At 36.6% G+C, this 18,774-nt stretch overlaps 3 protein-coding genes across 4 annotated transcripts in view; 2 read left to right on the top strand and 1 right to left on the bottom strand.

The window, feature by feature from the left end:
• Positions 1-30: 30 nt before the first annotated feature.
• Positions 31-6,060, top strand: LOC113235120 (beta-alanine-activating enzyme). 2 transcript variants are annotated; one of them, XM_026470703.1, is made up of 6 exons: positions 31-214; positions 1,500-2,341; positions 2,431-3,313; positions 3,596-3,911; positions 4,680-4,943; positions 5,479-6,056. In XM_026470703.1, exons 2-6 carry the CDS (start codon positions 1,525-1,527, stop codon positions 5,860-5,862), a joined length of 2,664 nt encoding a protein of 887 aa, XP_026326488.1. In that variant the 5' UTR covers positions 31-214; positions 1,500-1,524; the 3' UTR covers positions 5,863-6,056. The 2 variants fall into 2 exon arrangements, with proteins under 2 accessions (XP_026326488.1, XP_026326487.1); XM_026470702.1 differs by lacking the exon at positions 31-214 and adding an exon at positions 906-1,349 and having other exon boundaries at positions 5,479-6,060.
• A 44-nt stretch (positions 6,061-6,104) lies between these two features.
• LOC113235121 (rab GDP dissociation inhibitor alpha) lies at positions 6,105-7,930 on the bottom strand. The gene has a single exon (XM_026470704.1). It carries the CDS (start codon positions 7,855-7,857, stop codon positions 6,526-6,528), a length of 1,332 nt encoding a protein of 443 aa, XP_026326489.1. The 5' UTR covers positions 7,858-7,930; the 3' UTR covers positions 6,105-6,525.
• A 1,396-nt stretch (positions 7,931-9,326) lies between these two features.
• LOC113235477 (probable phospholipid-transporting ATPase VD) overlaps positions 9,327-18,774 on the top strand; it is a 112,684-nt gene continuing 103,236 nt past the window's right edge. Inside the window, exon 1 of the mRNA XM_026471173.1 lies at positions 9,327-10,489. Coding sequence (XP_026326958.1) covers positions 9,678-10,489 — 812 coding nt within the window. The 5' untranslated portion in view covers positions 9,327-9,677. The remainder of the gene's footprint in view (positions 10,490-18,774) is intronic.

The raw sequence follows: 18,774 nt of genomic DNA, 5'->3' as shown, positions 1-18,774 counted from the left end.
GCGCGATCGATGCGCGCCACACGCACCCCCGAGTCGAGGCGCCGCCCCCGCTGCCCGCCGTGCTGCCCCGCACCCGCTTCCTGGCTTTCCAACGAGAGCGCGCGCGCTGCCCTCTTTTCCGGCGGATCGCTGACCGCCCCTAATTGATTGGACCCGTTCATTTACCGAACACGTTTTAGGTCAACTCCGCCGCAGAGCCTCTGCGCAATGTTTGGTAAGTTGTCCTAGACAGACAACTCAACATCCTGTTCAGATCAACGCTAACAGTTTAGTTTATTTAGTTTTAATACAGGACTGAATTCGGTAGACCGGAAGAACTCTACAGAACCCTTTAATATTTTTTTTATAATTTTAAATCAAGTAAAGTATCGAAACATGAACGTTTTCATATTATCTTGTTGTGCTTTATGTTACGATGTAGGGTCTAATTTCAAGAAAACATTCAAAAAATGGACATTGAACATTATGTAGAGTTTGTCATACAAATCAAATTGAAAATATACGCACAATATGATCTTTTACAGTGATAGATTTGATCAACTGTGTAAAAAGAAACGTCTCCTTATGTCGAAATGTCATCTCATCATACATAGGTTCTTTTTCGGGTTATTTTAATTTGGTATATTTAAAAAATGTAATTAATACAATTTATTTTTACTCACTGGTCCGCTACTTAAATAAAACATCCAACTTACTTATGAAACCGGAAAATTTTTACAATAACCTAATTGAAAAATGCGATTTAATAGAATAACTAAGAATAAATTATTGGTTCAAGTTAAACCCTTTAATTATTCCTAGCAACCTAGGTTTATTCCTGCACCTTAAAAAAAACCTTAAGTTGACATGTGGTTGACAGTCGCTGAAAGTAATGACTTGGCAGTATGGTCTCTGACCTTCGCCTGTTCCATGCGGAACGAAGGTTATAAAAATCTGGTTGACATTGACATATTGTAGAAAATAATTTTGTTTACTATTAGTAAAAATTGAAATTGAACTAAAAAACATGGACTCACCAGTGTAACAACATAAGTGAATTTTATTGGTGTAATAATTGTACTGTTTTGGTTTACGTATAAATTTTTGTTAGGTATTAGAAGATAAGTCAAAATTGTAATAATGAAGTTCACTCGAGGCTATTACGACACATTCGTGAAAACCTGCGGGAAATATCCTTCAAATAACGCCGTAAGAGTTTACAGCAACGATGAATACAAATGTTACACTTATTCTGAAATGTATGGCGTGTGCGAGTACATTGCACAGAGTCTACAACAATTCCAATGCAGCAAAAGTATTATTGGATTGGTTTCAAAGACTAATATGATAGTACCATGTGTTATTGCTGCGTAAGTATCTTTATCTAATAATCTCTAGAGGGCTCTATCTGTTATACACCTAGCAAGTCTGAAACCCCAAACAACATACATTATTTATTGTTTAAGTTACTGGAAGAAGTGGAATGTCTTTTGGTGTGTAAATACTCCTTCTATTTCCAGGGCCCACAAATGCTGTGATAGTTTCATGTTCCTAGATCCATCACAAGATATTGACAACATTGCACGAGACATGAAATTCTCTTTGATTATTTCCATTTTCAAAGATGAAATTAATTCTGTATCCAATGTGCTTTGTAGAGTGCCTGACAAAGTCATAACAGTATTTGGCTTCTGTATTAGCTTCTATAACTACACCTCACCAACAGAGCAACTGTATAAGCAAATAGGTTACTCCTTTGTAGCCATGACTTCAGGCAGCACGGGGGACCCAAAAAAAATACAAGTGCCAATAAACAGCATACAACCCAATATTGATGATCTCACCAAAATGTTCCAAATATTACCTCACGATGTTATTTACTTTTCTACACCACTAACATTTGATCCGTCAATGATTGAAATACTGCTGGCATGCATGAATGGGGCCTCACTGCTTATTGCCCCTGAGATTGTTGATGTTTTAATTCCTCACCATAGGAAACACAAGGAGCATGCAATTACAATATGGCAAACAACACCTTCAAAATTTTTACAACTTCCAAATTCTAGCATCAAAAAACTACTGAAATCAAAATCTCCACTCAAAATTTTAGCACTTGGTGGAGAACCACTGAATGGTTTGAACAGATTAAAGCAGTTGAAAGACAAAGAGAATAAAACTAGGATATTTACTTTATATGGAGTAACAGAAATGTCCTGTTGGGCATGTGCAGCAGAGCTGGACCTTGATAAGGTCATGACAGATAGAGAAGTGCCTCTTGGAAATTGTCTTTCAGAGACACAAGTTGTATTAAAACCTAGTAATGACAGCAGCAACAGCACAACTAGGAAAATCATATTGGGCAAGTATATGAATACATTATATAGGTAGAATTACTTTTCTTGTAGAAAGTGATATAATGATCATTAATAACAAATGTTACCATTTCAGCTAGTAAAACTAGAAATTGTGTTATTCTAAACCAAAAATCATTTGGTGATGAAAAAAACTCATTGAAGTTTGTGGATACTGGAGATGTTGGTGAAATACAAAATGGCACAATATATTATAGAGGGCGCACTGATGACATTATTAAGAGATTTGGATACAAAATCAACTTGCAATTTATTGAGAGCATTGCTATGCACTGTCCAAGAATCAAAGCCTGCTCCTGTATTTGGATGCCAAAGCCTAGACTACTAGTTGTTTATTTCTCTTCAGAAACTTTCAGCAGCCAGAATTTATCAGACTTTTTGAAATGTAAGCTTGATGATAGACACTGGCCTGACAAAATTATCAGAGTTAATAACCTGCCCACTAATGCACATGGAAAGATAACAAGGGCTCTTGTCACAAAATCATTCGATAGATTAGATTGCCCTGTAACATTCAACAGCTTAAAAGCTACATTTTTAATGGAACTTAGAGACCACCTTTCTCAAAGATTTACATATGATGACATAAAAGACAAAGATTTCTTCTCGCTTGGTGGCACCTCTTTCCTGGCTGTTAGTCTTTGTAATAAGCTGTCGCAGATCAATGCTTGTTTTGGCAGATGTCTGTTACCACATTTAATGACTCCTATGAAATCCATTAGTCTAGTTATGGAAGAGATTAGAAAAGACATTAACAAGAATACAGCAAAACATAAAGTACTTAATAGAGATATGAAAACACTAAAGAGGGTAGCATCAGAGTCAGTAAGTAGCGGTGTGGACCGCACATCCCATAAAAAAAATTCAGCTACAGTCATATCTCCACAGATAGTTATTTTATGGACATATAACACTAATAAATGTGTTGACGCGTCGCCGACTCTACTACAAACAGATCAGTAAGTTGCCTGTAAAACCTATTTTGTTTCATCGAAAATGAAATTGTAACAAAAAAAACACGAAATGGGCGTACCATACTCGACATGAAGCACACAATTAGATTATTGTACTATAGTACTGCTTATTGGTTTTTACAGTGACCTGAATGCTGATGAAAATGGAAATACAATTTTCCTATCTGGTTCTTTTTTATGGCAATACCAGTGTCAGCCTAACTGAATCCATGCACAAGCTTGTTTTTTTCAGTTACGAAATTTAATATACTTAATTGTTTTTTCCAGTAATTTATACGTATGCGTGGGTAGTCATTCAGGGAGAATTGTGGCGATCGACGTCTTGAGTGGTGTCGTGCAATGCATGATACGGCTGAAAGCGCGAGTGGAGGCAGCTATTTTCTGCTACAACCAAGATCCCACGCGAACACCATGTGGGATTGTTGGCGCGTACGACGGCACTGTCATGTGCTTTGTCATTGAAACCGGCGAAGAGAAGTGGCAAGTTAATATTGGAAGTATGATAAAGAGCAAAGCAACAGTTTGCGATGACTTTGTATATGTGGCATCATATGACGGAATTATTCGGAAACTTGATTTTATGGTATACCCTTTTTAATGTACTTGTTACTTAGCTGAAATGTTTTTTTTTTATTTGTAGATTTTAGCTACTTGGCTTTATGTCATTCAGTTATGGGCCACTGCCTCAAAATCCAAAAATAATAATAATGAAAATAAAATAAAATGCTGTATCGCGGGTGACATGTACACACACATAGACAACCACAAATTACACCCAAACTCACGAGAGAAATAAATGTAGGCCATAAAAATATTTGTCCCGCGGCCCGGGAACGAATCCGGGATCTCTGCGTGGCAGACCAGCACAGAGGCAGTTATCATCAGAGTCCATACATATCTAACGCCTTCAAAGAGTCGAAAACAACATCCTTGAAACTATCGTAGTGTTGCCACATCATACACCACAAACACTGAAATCCTGGAGATTCCAACGATTGTCGAAGAATCGCAGTGTTCGCCTCAATACTCATCCGAATCCTCTCGCGAAAGCACTGGTTGATGATATATTATACATCAGGAGACTTAAACAAATGCACGTGTTTGATGACTAAGAGAGACTGAAGCAGTAGCTACGTCGCCCTTAAACGCGAAAATTGCTCACAAAATTTACTTATAGCATGGCCAATGATTGTAGATATTTAAAAAAATGTAGTTTCGTGTAAATGTAGTTGATATAATGAAAATAATATAACTAAGATTAAGAACAATAATTTTTTTAGTAACTACGCCTCAGCACTTGTAGATGTTTTTCTTAAAAGAGTACGGTAATTAGCGATACTTTTCTTTATAGACAGGAGCAGTGAAGTATGGATTTGTAATATCGGAACAACCCATTTCTGCCGATTTGGTGCTAGCTAAAAACAAATACGTTCTAACGGGGACGTTGTCAGGCACGTGTGCGAGCATCAATACGGCATCTAACATGGTCGCGTGGCGCACCACGCTCAGCAGCCCTGTTTTTGCCAGCCCCGCCCTATACGACAATGATAAATATGTCGTTTTTGCCGAGGTCAACGGAGAAATACACTGTAGAACTGTAGAAAAAGGGATAAAGGTATGTACACCATACATACCTGGCGAAGGTTTCGGAAATCCGCTGGATGCGAGCAGCATGTAGCTCGACCGTTGTGGCGTTCTTTGGAGGAGGTCTACGTTCAGCAGTGACGTATGTTGGCTGACATTATGTTGACCATCCCCGCTAGCGTTACCGCGTAGAGTTATCACCGTTTAGGGCCATCTATTTCTAAATACTGTAATTTTTGTATGAATGAAAGCAACATTCTGATGAATTATTAAAAGTCAGAGAACAAAAATTTTTGTTTATGTTGTCCTGGTAAAATAGTCCTGCGAGGGTTATAAGCATATTGCTGTGGTATAAGTCATATGTTCGCAGAAAATCGTTTAATTAATTCGGTATTTAAGAGTGCTGCTGCACTAGTGAACCAGCCTTTACGTAAATTTCTGACGTTATACATATAATACATATTTCAAGTACCTAATTTTATCCCGCGAAAGCAGTTTGCGCCATCGTATGGTGACAGTTGCAAGTCAAAACGTTTGTTTGCTATAAACTTTTTCATTATTCACAGATTTGGAGTTATTTGGGAGCAAAGGGTAATGTGTTCTCTTCATTCTACATCACAGAAGTGGAAAAAATGAAATGGCAAATGGTGTTCGGATGTCACGATAACAATGTGTACAGTATACGTGTAAAGAATTGTCTACCTGTATTACAGTGGAAGACAGAACTAAGTTCGGCAATTTATTCTACGCCCTGTGGTCTCAACGACAGTCTGCTAATAGCTGCTTCAAACAATGGACGGTTATGTATTATCACAGCTGAAAACGGCACGGTTTTGTTAGAATTCCACTTGCCAAGTGAAACTTTCTCATCACCAGCTACTTATAAAGATTACATTTTTATTGGATGTCGAAATGATTTCTTGTATTCACTTCTATGTGTTACATCATGATAATTTAATAAAATTGGAAACTTGTAAATACACTTGTGAAATGTAATATCCAATATGTGAGTAATATAGAATATCTAGTTACCAGAATTAATGCAAATAATTTGTTTCATATTATACCACATCTTTTACTTAAAATTTTAATTAAATTTTATTGGTTAGCTTTATTTTAAAAAAAAGTACATTTTTAGACAAGTCTTCTTCACATGGTAAAAAATAAAAATCTCTTTTTCAGTATAACTTTATTTATGATCTTACACAACATACAGGTATAATGAGCATTCATAATTTCGACATTACAAGTATGATATGGTTACAGGGTCAAAGTATGTACCGAAAATGGAATGCATATTTTATGATGCAATACCACTTGTGCAGATCACTGTTGTATACTTAAAAATAAGAATAAAAGCAATCTTATATAAGGAATACATCCCCTAGAACAACAATATTACATATTGTGTATTTTTGGTAAATAAAAAAATAATTCCTTATTGAATTCACAGAGGGGGCACATTGCACAAATACATTGTCTACTGCATTACATCTAAGCTCTCATATAAATCTTTACCCAATACACCTTAATGAAAATTATTGTTTGCCAGATTATTTTATGAACAAATATTAAAATTAACAAGCAATATACATATAAATAATAAGGTGTGTTCACTGTTCTTCCTCTCCTAACTCAACCTTCACTTTGGAGAAGTCAAAGTCTTCATTAGTACCACGCTTGTAAATCTTAAGAACATCTAAGCAAGTAGTCTCAAAATGAGAGGTAGCATCGTAAGACTCGGAAATGAAAATTTTGCTCTGACTGCCATCATCTGTAGGCTCATAGTAGTCGGATACACTCACAAACTTCTGTCGGATAGAGCCCAGGAGGTCCAAGCCAGGTTTGATCTCAGTCTCAGGGTCATTTGTTTCAACTGTGGTAGACACCATTGCAATGAACCATCCTTTAGCAGCAACCTGGTGTGTGTAAGACACCAGAGATACATAGATATCAGAATTCCTGCCAACCTGTTTCTGGGGAATAATAATTTGAGTGGAAAGAGCATCCTTAGTGTTTGCAATAGGATGGTCTAATAGGCAAATGCAGCGAATAACCTGTGCCTTCTTACGAACTCTATCAGGAACATAGCTGGGGTCACAGTACACCTGCTTACATTTAGCAATCTCCTGACCGGAGCGTACACCCACTACTTTGCCACCTTCGCCAAGCACAATCTCATCAATAGGCTTGTCCAACATGTACGTTCCTCCATAGATAGCCGAGAGACGAGCAAAACCCTGAGGCAGCTCACCTAAACCATACATGGGGTATAAGTACGGCGATTTTCCATATCGTGCCAGAGAGTCCGAGTATAACTTGATGCGGCGGATGGTTTCGATAGCAGGCTGCTGGAGGTAATTATCATTGAGGTAGAGGGCCAAAGCATGACCTGTAAAGTCTTGGGTATTCTTATCCAGCCCAAATTTGTCGTACAAAGACTGCATGTTGGCAGTGCTCGGATCAAAATCTTTCCAGGTTTTGGTGTCGTCTTCCTGGAAATCCTGGACGTACACCAAGAAATTACGGAAACGCCTCTTTTCAAACATGCCCATGAGGTCGGAAGCGAGTGCTTCTTTCTGATCGACCGGTACCTTTGAGATCTTACCACCCTTGTAGACATAGCTGCCTTCTACGGATTTGAATTCCAGATAACGGGTAACGCCCGTATGGATGAGCAGCTTCACCAGAAGGCCGTTCGCCATCAAAAATTTGGGGATCAAATCCACATTCCAGTCACGACCTCGACCGTAGGTTTCGTCCGGCGCCGGTGCGTTGAACTTTGCGAACAATTCCTCTAACGGGGTAATTGACGCAGATTCACCACCATAGTACTTGTTCCGATCAATGTGTAATACCTTCTTGCCGGAGACGGAGAGCATCCCACTGATGATGCACTCCTTGAGACCAGTGCCCAGGACAATCGCATCGTATTCTTCGTCCATGATGATATAAAGGTTATTATGAACACGAATACAATTAGGAAATCTGCTACCGGGAGATAAATGTCAAAATGTCGGAACAAAAATGTCCGCCAGCGATGACGTCGCCGATTTACTTAGTACCAACGTAAAGAAAAGACAAGCATCCCTGACTGTGGATTACATTTTGACATAGGTCGTAAAGATATCAAATAATAAAGCTAGAAATAAATAAAAATAAAGCTAAATTTAATATAAAATGAAAAATTACCTTTTTCTATAGTTAAATTCGTAATTATAATTTTAAAATAAAAATATGATAATCCAATCTTGTTAAAATAAGCTGTATGTTATACAATATGATTTATTTTTAAAGCGCATATTGACATGAACAGTTACATATTAAGGGTTTTGTCATACGTGGTGATGTTGCCTAAACTGCGTGTTCGTTAGTGGTGTGCGTTAAAATCGAGTAACATTATTATACTTTTTAATGATATAAGGATACGATAATTTCATGAAACTGTTTTCTCGGAATTTATAGTTTCCCCTTAAGGAATAACGAAAAAGCCTACTAATACTACTGTGACTCTTTGTGGCATGCTTTGAATTAGGCTTTTCGGTGCGTTAATAAGTACGGTAGTCTGTCATATTATTATTTTAGCAGAAACACAGGTTGCAAACTGTAATTAAAAAAAAAATAGTATTCGTCACAGTATTCTCGTGGTATATTTATATATAACCTTTGTTTGTGCGTACAATAATATAAACTAATTTACAAGAATGGCTAAGTTAAGTGAGCATGATATTGTATGACGACTGATTAAGTGCAGTTATAGTGTCACTTTAGTAATTTCTTGATTTACAATTTAATAATTTCTTGGTACTTTTTAACAATAATATTTAGTTCCATATGTAAGTTATGTGAAAATAATATTTTAGATCGGATATTAGATTATTAAGCAAATTGTTGGTACATAATGAGAAAAACGTATTGTAAGTTAACAATGATAGCGTAAATGTTTTACATATATCTCGATTAACTTAATATTGGTTTTGTGACTTGTCCATTATTGGAAATGAAGCTATTTTTCCGAATTTAAATCGCGTAAATTTGTATTTTCAAACAAACCAAGGTTTCGGGCCCTTTACAGGTCCCATGGTCACGGTTGACTCAACCGTTAAATAGTTTCATCTCCTATGTGTAACAATCGCGAAAACCTAAGAACTCGATATTGTCCATTAATATTAAAATGTCAAAAAATATCGTTAATACGACAATTTATTATAGTATATAGATGAATTATATTGGTGGTGTTCAATTGACACTAGATCATCATTATCCACTTTGTGTATTTTTGTGAAGTTTTACAAAATGTGTCACTGAAATAGTATTAGTTACACTATGCACATCACTAAAAGGATTGCTTCCCCCGTCGCGCACCTTACTTCCCCCAATTAGTTGTCAATTTTGTAATCTGTCAGTGTCAGCCGGTTAGCAGCGTCGCTGGAGCTTTTGCTTGTTTTCGAGTTAATTTAGTTCTCGTGCACGAAAACAATTATTTGCTTCGTGGCGATCAGTTTTATTACAAATCTTTGTAATATAATAATGTGTATCTCTACATTCCAAATCAATTATTCGCATTTATTGTATGTTTTATCCTGGGAGTGAATTATGGTGATGTGTGAAATAGTGAACAGGTGATTTCAAACCATCCATATGTTTCTGTTTTTACGGCATGCTCTTATATCGAAAGGTGTAAATTACACTGTAGAGCGGAATACACATTCTCCCTTTTAAATGAGAGGTAAACGAGGACCATTCACTGTGCAGATGATCAAAAATGTCAACAGAAGGAAGTGGAGAAACTCCTTCGACCGTGCCAAGCTTGCCCGGTGCGCCGGAGCAGACGTACTTGTTTCCGAAGGCGAAGGGGCACTCGAGGTCTATCAGCCATGGCGGGATGCCAATGCTTGCTGGGAACCCTCCAGCGGCAGCGCGGCCGCTCAAGTCGGCGCTGCGCGGGCACCAGCGCGCGCTATCGCATGGCCAGATCGGCGAGGGCGGGAGGCCAGCGTCCGGCAGCGGCCACAGCCGCACCGGTAGCCGCACCGACTTCATCCTGCCGCCGGAGCACCGCGAGCCGTCGGCGGTGCCCATGCGGGGTCCATCGGTGCGTGTCCACCAGCACAGCAGACAGGCCTCACGCTCGGACTCCATATACACGTTGCGTCGCAACTCCGTCATCAGTCCATGGCGCCGCACCCTGCTGCGTCTCATGCGCCGTCAGCCAATCACCGTCGACAACAGGCACTACAGTGTTATCCCCAACCACTTAGTGCCCGAGAAGACCCCCCCTAAAGACCATCCGAATGGGAACAGATGTGGCAACAAAGTGAGGACTACTAAGTACACTTTCCTATCATTCTTCCCTAAGAACCTGTTTGAACAGTTCCATAGGATTGCCAATGTGTACTTCATTTTCATAGTGCTTTTGAACTTTGTACCGCAATTGAGTGCATTTGGCAAGGAGGTAGCCATGGTGCCCGTGCTGTTTGTGCTCACTGTCACAGCAATCAAGGACCTGTTTGAAGATCGCCGGAGACATCTCTCAGACAAACGAATCAACAATTCATTTTGCAGAATTTATCAAGTGTAAGTAAATGCTTATTAATTTTTAACCGTCTTTAAAGAAAGCAGGAGGTTCTCAATTCCCCTGATTTTTTTTTATGCATGTTGAGCGGTAACTCTGCTTTGTGAACTGTTTTGATAACTCTTTTTGTTGGACAAAGTGTTGGTCCCATTTAAATTTGAAGAAAATATTCCACCTCTAAGGGTGACAAACTACGGGACGAATCCGATTTTGTGCACTTTCTGGTACCCGATTTCAATGAAAGTTGGCAAATTGGATGTAATTCCACGAACTTTTGAGGTCAGTTTTTTTAGTACTCTACTACTGAGAATATATTATTAATATCTACAACTTGTAATCCATAATCTTGAACTAATATTAATTATATTCAGTACTAAACTTTTTTATTCATTATGAATATCAAGAATAAATTCAAGGCAAAGAAGAAATGCCAAAAAATGCATTTTCATAATCATAATTCTAGGGTCGGCAGACTAAAGCACTCACAAGTCTAATTCATTTGTTACTTCATAAATTTTGAACTTTATTCTAGAAGTTATTTAACTTCCAACACTAAAAACAACACAAAAGAATATATAATTATATATTAACAAATGAAGCACTTTTTTTACTTATGTGCTTTAGTCTGCTGACCCTAGAATTATTTATTGATTTTTTGCAAGTTTATAAGTGAATTTTTCCTAATATTTACCCAATGCTTACTTCATTGCTGACTGAGTGTTTGCTCAACGAAGTAAACATTTTGAGTTGTGTTAAAATTTTGTAATTGCTCTTGACACCGTCATTTGGTTCATCAAAATTAAATAGCTTAAAAATTTAAGTACCTAATATATTCTGTAGCAATAGTGAAAAGGGGTACAAGTCAAAAAGCCAACTTTACAAGGAGACTCGAAAAACACTTAAAGCTTAATATTGAGTTAAGTGTTTTTCATGTTTCCTTGTGAAGTTGGCTGTTTTGACTTGTACCCCTCTTCACGAGAGCCACAGAATTACTCATATGTTTTCTTACAATAAAACTTATTTTCCGCTTGCTTTACCTATTATTAAACATTTTCTCATGAAGTTATCCATTAAACATGTTCTCACTGCAGTACAATGTTGAATTAAAAAATAAAAGAGTGATATTTACTGTTAATTTAATACATCTAAGATAACTTCAAGAACTGTAAAAAAGTGCAAAGTCGAGTGGTTATTTATGCCAACTGGCATTTATAAGTTGTGTTCAATATCTGGAACACCATCCTGTTCTTTATTTACGCTGAACAATAGATAACGTAATGCTGTCGTCCATTACGAGGCTATGGGGCCAGTGAGAGCATTTTGTTTACAAGTATCGGCAAATCGAGATTTTGTTTACTCATCTTATTTTTCGGGTATACGGAAGTATAGGTCGTAAAATACAGAATGTTAAGACTACTTTAAGTTAGTGTTTCGGAAAGCTTGAAAGATCTTTAATTGAAGGTGACGAAAAATTTGCTTAATTGGTACTATTTCATACCACTCTCTCCTAAATTCACTTTTAAAACACTTGGGTTATAATATTACACACCACAATCCCACGCAGTTGGACAAGCACTCCAAATCATCCTATGTTCGATACGTAAAATACTTTCGTAGAACACCAATCGTTCATATGAAAACAAAAAAATATCGTCTCATTTTGTTTAAAACATAAAATTTATTAAAAACATTAGGAAACCATAACAGTCACGTGCGTATTTCCGCACGTGCGTATACGCTAATGTTGCAACCGGATACTCTCTGTGTGATAGTAGAAACACGTTAGAATAATATCGCGTGGGTAACTTTTCTATCAATAACTAGGCCAAATCTGTAAAATTACACATAATCCGTCATTAAGAACTCGTGTTTTCTTTACAATGTAGATATTGTATTAGGAAAACACAACAACAAAGTGGTACTCTGCCCTTTGCTAAACGTAAATATGACTTAAAACTAATTATATCCTAAATCATTGTTACTCTACCAAAATCCACTGATTGACGAGGTAACGACGTCTGACGATTACGTCCTGACATTGATTATCTCAAAGTTTACGTTATCAAAGAACAGAAGTTTTTATTACAGAAACTTTTATTACAATTTAAAATACAATGTCACAGGCATAATTTTGCGATCGTCACCAATATAAACAAAAAAAGTTTAACAAGAAATACAATAATCTCCAACAAACAACATTTTCTTTTTTCGAAATTTTTTATCTATACGTACTTTAGAATTCTTACTTTAATAAAAGGAGTTTCGGTCCGTTATAATAAAACATTTAATTTTCATCCTTCGTAACACTTCAGATTTACGGATAGATGTTTCGGGGGACCGTTTACTTTGCTGTACGGTGTTTGACGGATTTAGGTTTTCCTGGGTTTTGCAATGCCAGGCCCTCACTCGTACACCACTCGAAAGTCTTAAAATTTTTGGCGAGCGTAAAGATAACTTAGTAAATATTATGAATATGTTATCTTTCAAATATTAGTCATCTTTCCTTTTTTATAAACGTCTGCAGGTGCGAAACAAATGACTAATATCAAAAAGTCCGGGGTCATAACTTGAAAACCAGTGACTGAGTTTCGAGAACGTATATATATTTCACTATAAAATGTAGACTGGCTTTCAAGCTTTATTTTTTTATCTAGAACACAATAGGCTCAAGCCTCGAGTACAATTAGTCGCCTACAAAATGTAGCATAATATAATATGTATAAATTTTCCACTTGGCTCATATATTAGGGTTGTTAAGTGCATTTTATACACATGCCGTTATGTAACAAAGTTAACATAATACTTTACCGCATCTCTTTCTGGATCTTGTGCGATTGCAAACGTTTGAACATTGCATATATTTTTTTCTTTTTGGTTTGTCCATCAAGTAGCTATCACAGTGTGATGTAAAACATACTTTTAATGGATAAGTGTGTGCTTTGTTGTAGTATTAAGCTGACAGCCTCGTAGCCAATGCTCAATAAATAAATAAAAAATGGATGAGTGTGAAAGAAGATGAAAAAATACTAAATGTGCGTGTGTGAAACAGCTATCGTAACTGCAAACGAAATATTGTACCTACCGTACTTTCCTACTGTTTCTTTTTTCTTTTTATCCTCAAGATCAACGACGTCAGACCAAAGTTGTTTACTACTTTCACTGCCTCCACCTGCCTCTTCCCATTTGCATAACGCCTCTCGATGAACATCATACACGACCATTATTAAACATCGTATGAATGAAACCACTTTCATAAATGTCCAATAAATATACCCATATTTATTTGACATTTAGTCGTATAATGAAATAAATATTAGGATCGCAAGAAAAATTATTTCAGGTTATTTATAATTAAATGTTGCTCTTAAATAGTCATTAAGCTATAACGTATTTTATTCGTATTTTTTTTCTAAAGGATTAATTATTATTCGAGTAATTATATTCAAGTTTGCATTTATATGCAGTTAGTATTCCTTAATAACGGACAGTGTTTTGCGATAAGTAGAGGCAAAACAATTGATGGATTTTCGTAAAACTATGTGTTATAATAGTTGCTGTTGCAATGGCATTCCCCCAAATAGATAGATACATTCCTTTGTATATGTCGAAATACATAATGTAGTACAACTACATATGGCATATTTGACTGTACTTTACATTACTCGTCGTTTGTCCTTACACAAACTCAAACAAAACAGTGTACGTTCGTTTCGTACGTTTTCTTTGTTTTATATAATTATCACATGTGTGCTTTCATGTGTTGTAAATTCATAATCATTGCCCCCTAGGTACATTTCTTTCGAAATGCGTCATCCATAAATTTCTCTTTAACAATCCCCAGTCCAACTTTCTATGACATTTAACGTTGTTTTTTTAAGGTGCGTTTGATAGCACGTTAGTGCAAAATCAACGCGACATTGTTTTGCTGCATCATTGCACCGTTAACTGCTCAATAATGCATGCAGTAATGTCCATCAAACGCTCTTCGTGAGGCTAACAACTAGTATCATACTAACAGCAATTTCTTCTATAAGATTGGGCAATTTCGTGTAATGTGAATTTGTTCTCACTACTATGCCGTCCATAAATAAAATACCCCTATAATTTAGCAAACGCAGACTGACTTTCATGTGTTATATGCCGTTCATTCCGACCTTTCGGGAATTAATCGCATTATATTCACTGGCACGCATGGCATATTAACAAAGAATGAAGCTTGTGCGTACTGTTTACCTCCTGGGAATCACGAGTACAGCTATAACGGCGCTTATTTTCATAGCGGGACTTTTAAATTCAATAGCTGCCTTTCGATTGCGCATTTACGACTTCTGGGACATGCGTGGTTAATAAATAATCGCTTGACACAGTGATGTCATAATTGTCTCAAGACATTGATCTACATAGTACAGAATGCCGTATTTATTATTTAGAACGAATAGTTTTACGCCTTCCTCGTGTAAAAATTTATAGCCACGTAATAGGCAACAGGGTATATTGACCTAACCCGAACTTTCATATTTGATACCGTATTTGTGTGTTCTAGAAAACACCTAGATTTATTGCGTAAGCACAAAAATTGGATAGTAATATTTGAGTAGTGCAGGTGGTAGGACTTATTGTTGTTAGTTCCGTTGTCCTCGAACTTTGGACTTAAGCACTTTCTCGGTACTTCCGATTGATCGGCTTGATCGACAACCCTCAAGGTCAAACCACAATGCAATTATATTGTGGTTCTCTCCTATGAGGTTCGGAATTTGTCGAAATTATCACTACTCATACTAACAGCATTAGGCCTTTCTTAGAAACCACTTATTCAAGTGCCTCTATTCAATTTCGCGTACAATAATTTGTAATGAGCTGGCTAGAGTTGAACTTGTTTTTATTAGGGAGTCACCACACTTATCAACACGAAAACGCATTAAGCCAGCCAGAAAAAGCTTCATGGCCATGCACTAAGACTGACAAAGGCGTTGTGCATTTCGCGTTGGCGGGCCGAGCACAAGTGAAACGCGCTGTCTTTTTGCATGAACATAAAGCCGGATTTACATTTGTCAGACGTGTCGTGTCGTGACGCATCAGAACGGTATCGATTTCATACATTTAATATGGTTAGATTTATATTAGTGTGTCGCAATATGACGTGACGGCTTGTGCTGTGTGTATGAAACCGATGCCGTTCTGACACATCACGACACGACACGCCTGACAAATATAAATCCAGCTTTAAGCTTTCTTTGACCGGCTAAAGAGCTCTCATGCCAAAAAGTTTTGAAACAAATATATGCCTGAAGTTCGCGTGACATGCAACAGAAGATGTTGAATTTTGCGCATTAAAAGTACCAAATTCGTTTTAGCGGAATAACTCTAAAACTAAAGGGGTTAAAAAAAAATCCGTAGTGACAGTTGTCGATCATGGATAAATATAATTAATTATCTAATTTTTGTCCTAATAACCATGTAGCACTTCGAGGATAAATCGGAAAAATGTGAAAATTAGAGGTCATTTCGTGATTTTTATCTATCGAGGAAACTTTATTATTATATGTTTCTGATTAATGTCTATGCTTGAATATATCGTGTAGTTACTCTTACAATATTTTATTTTTAACTTTAAAGTGGATATACCCCTCTAAAATCAAATCGAAGATAAGGAATTTTTCCTCTGCTCCCTCTTAACGCGATTGTGCGTTAATTTATGTAGAGACTCCTTATTTGAGACCATTACCTTTAATTCCATAACGCTGTTTTGTCTAGAAAGATTTAATAAATATTAGGATTTATTTGCAAACGAGTCCTTATTAACTATTATTATTAGGTATATTTTGTTTATTGTCAAATACTATTTGTGTTTGTTTTTGAAATTTATTGGAAAAAAGCGCTTATTCATAAAATCCATTATGGCGCGTGATTGCGGGTGAATTCATGAATATTAAACGAGGGTGTCCGCTCAACTGGATCATTGGTCAAGGTGGAATTGGCCGTGGGTTATCACACAGTCCGCAACCGCAATGTAATCTCATTATATCGGTAATGTGTATTTCTAATTTGTGATCGGAATGCTAGAATAAAATAATTGGAATATTCAAACAAAAACTTTCTTTCTAAGTCGCGGAATAATAGCGCTAACTTCCGTTTCGTTTCGTGACCGGGGCTCTTTGCTAATTTTAAATCATCTCATTTGTATGTCGATTGTGTCAATGTCGAATATTTTGTACGTTTGGTATTCTACTAAACGTTACGAGTGTGAGTTTGTTAGTGGCTAGCTATTGCAATTTTTTTAATTGCAATTTTTTAAATATGTATAATATTAGTCTACTAATATTATACATATTTAATTTGAAGAGTTAATTTCTTATTATATAAGATAAAGATTTAGCATATTAATTTCCATGGTAGCATTAGTAAGGTAACATCGATTGTTAGTGATTGAATGAATGAATGTCAATAGTGCCATTCCACTGACACAATTGAAACTCAACTCAACAACAACAGTATAACAAATATTATCATAATTGCAACAGTGCAGTGCAGTCTCAATGGAATCACAATGAGCAATGGTTTCAAGAAAGTTACCAGACTTGGGGGCCCCGCTTCTTAAAATATATTCTCTTGAAACATTTTCTAAAAACAAACCACCATCTCATTAAGGCCCTTGATAGCAACACAGCGCGCAGAATTCCACGAAATCAGACGCGCGGGATAACCCCTCACGCAGAAAGTATAAAAGGCATGACACTAATAAAACAAAGCGGGTCTAATCTTTATGTTTATTAACGTACAATTATCGTATCTCGCTTTTTATTTAAATTGGTCTATTTTTTGTATAGTAGCGTAGTGTTTTTTTTACGGAAACAAATTTCAATCCACTTTTTCCTTTTTTTCGAAACCAAAATAAAACCAAATACATCTATCATATAAAGATTTGCTAATCATTAGAAATAAAAATATGTTTTCGAATTTCATTCGCGTATATTTGTTTTTTTTTCGAACAAACCATTTCGAGCTGTTTGCAATCTGATCATCCCGTCCGTGTTTGTCCTTTGTTAATTTAGTAAATAAGAATGGGAAAGACGCATTAATTAATATTGACCTTACAACGTATAAATTTAATGAGTGCATTTAAGTAATAACCCTCGCGGACGTCACGGCAATGGCCCGTAATAACGGTGCCATCCAATTAATAACCCATGGACATAATATAACTTTATCACAGCAATTCATAATCCGTATGATTAGAACTATTACAGTGTATATGTAAGACTCATATACAGTTATTTGAGGCAAGCGTTGGGAACACAGATATGTCTGTGGTTGGGAAGTAGAGCTCTTGAAGGCAGCTTCAAGGTAGCTATTTTTCTGTAGGTATTATGCAATAATCATACATTTACAAGAAATTATTGGGATAAATCATATAAGTTATAGGACCCGCGTGATAAAAGATTGCAAAATAAATACAGTGATATTCAATAAAGCATTGTTTTCATCGTAACGGCTTTTAACGAAATTTAATTCTTAAAAACCTAATAACACTTCTTTTGATGCCTTAATAATATTTCTGGTTCGCAGTAGGTACTATTATTGTATGGAACAGTTCGTTTTTAGTTTTGCAAATCTAGCCTAAAGTTGACAATAGAAAGTTACGTAAAGAATATTCTTTAATTTTTTCATTCTGTTCGTCCTACGCTTATTAATTCATGCTGTTGATAGGAATTATTTACCCTTAGTGGAATTAATTAATCGCTGATTGAGTGTTGCTGTGGTAACATTGCCACGTTCTCTCGAGACAAGGTCTTTAGATACCTGATGTTTACACAACTAAAGCATTTTAAGTCGAGATCATTTGTAGATTCTAATAGAATCGTAATGTTATGTTAATTTTATTATCATAGCACCGCAAACACTACTGCATAATGTCGTACATGGTAGTATTCCAAGATGTATTTTACAAAGGTCCAATTTGTCAGCTTTTTTTGTGTGATACCAAGCAAAGGGACAAACAGTCGTGTGGCTGGTGGTAAGCGACACGCCTCTCTATAACAGTTGCAATGCCGTTCAGAGCTTTAAATCGCAAAGATCTTATGGGCACTGCTACTGCGCCCGTCTTTTCCGAATTTGCCTGCAATTTCACCAGCACCCTTACCCTCCAAAACCGAAACAAAGCAATGCTCACATTACTGCTTGACCGCAGAAATAGGTAAGGTAGCAGTAGTTCCCTGAACGAGCTCACCAGCTTTCACCAGGAGCTCTACTGCTATTAAACGATTCAGCACCAAAACTAGTGACGAGT

This window comes from Hyposmocoma kahamanoa, unplaced genomic scaffold (genome assembly GCF_003589595.1).
Source record: "Hyposmocoma kahamanoa isolate Upper Pololo Valley unplaced genomic scaffold, ASM358959v1 87, whole genome shotgun sequence".
In the NCBI taxonomy this organism is placed as follows: Eukaryota; Metazoa; Arthropoda; class Insecta; order Lepidoptera; family Cosmopterigidae; genus Hyposmocoma; species Hyposmocoma kahamanoa.
The sequence above is the reverse complement of the archived record's forward strand: the minus strand, read 5'-3'. Positions and strand labels throughout refer to the sequence as shown.

What these genes read in the sequence shown, in the direction of transcription:
- LOC113235120 (XM_026470702.1), top strand. Translation starts at nt 1,120, where the DNA reads ATGAAGTTCACTCGAGGCTATTACGACACATTCGTGAAAACCTGCGGG. An exon ending in GTACCATGTGTTATTGCTGC is followed by an intron (nt 1,350 to 1,499) that starts GTAAGTATCTTT and finishes TTCTATTTCCAG; the next exon opens with GGCCCACAAATGCTGTGATA. An exon ending in TTCGGAAACTTGATTTTATG is followed by an intron (nt 3,912 to 4,679) that starts GTATACCCTTTT and finishes TTTTCTTTATAG; the next exon opens with ACAGGAGCAGTGAAGTATGG.
- LOC113235121 (XM_026470704.1), bottom strand. Translation starts at nt 7,857, where the DNA reads ATGGACGAAGAATACGATGCGATTGTCCTGGGCACTGGTCTCAAGGAG.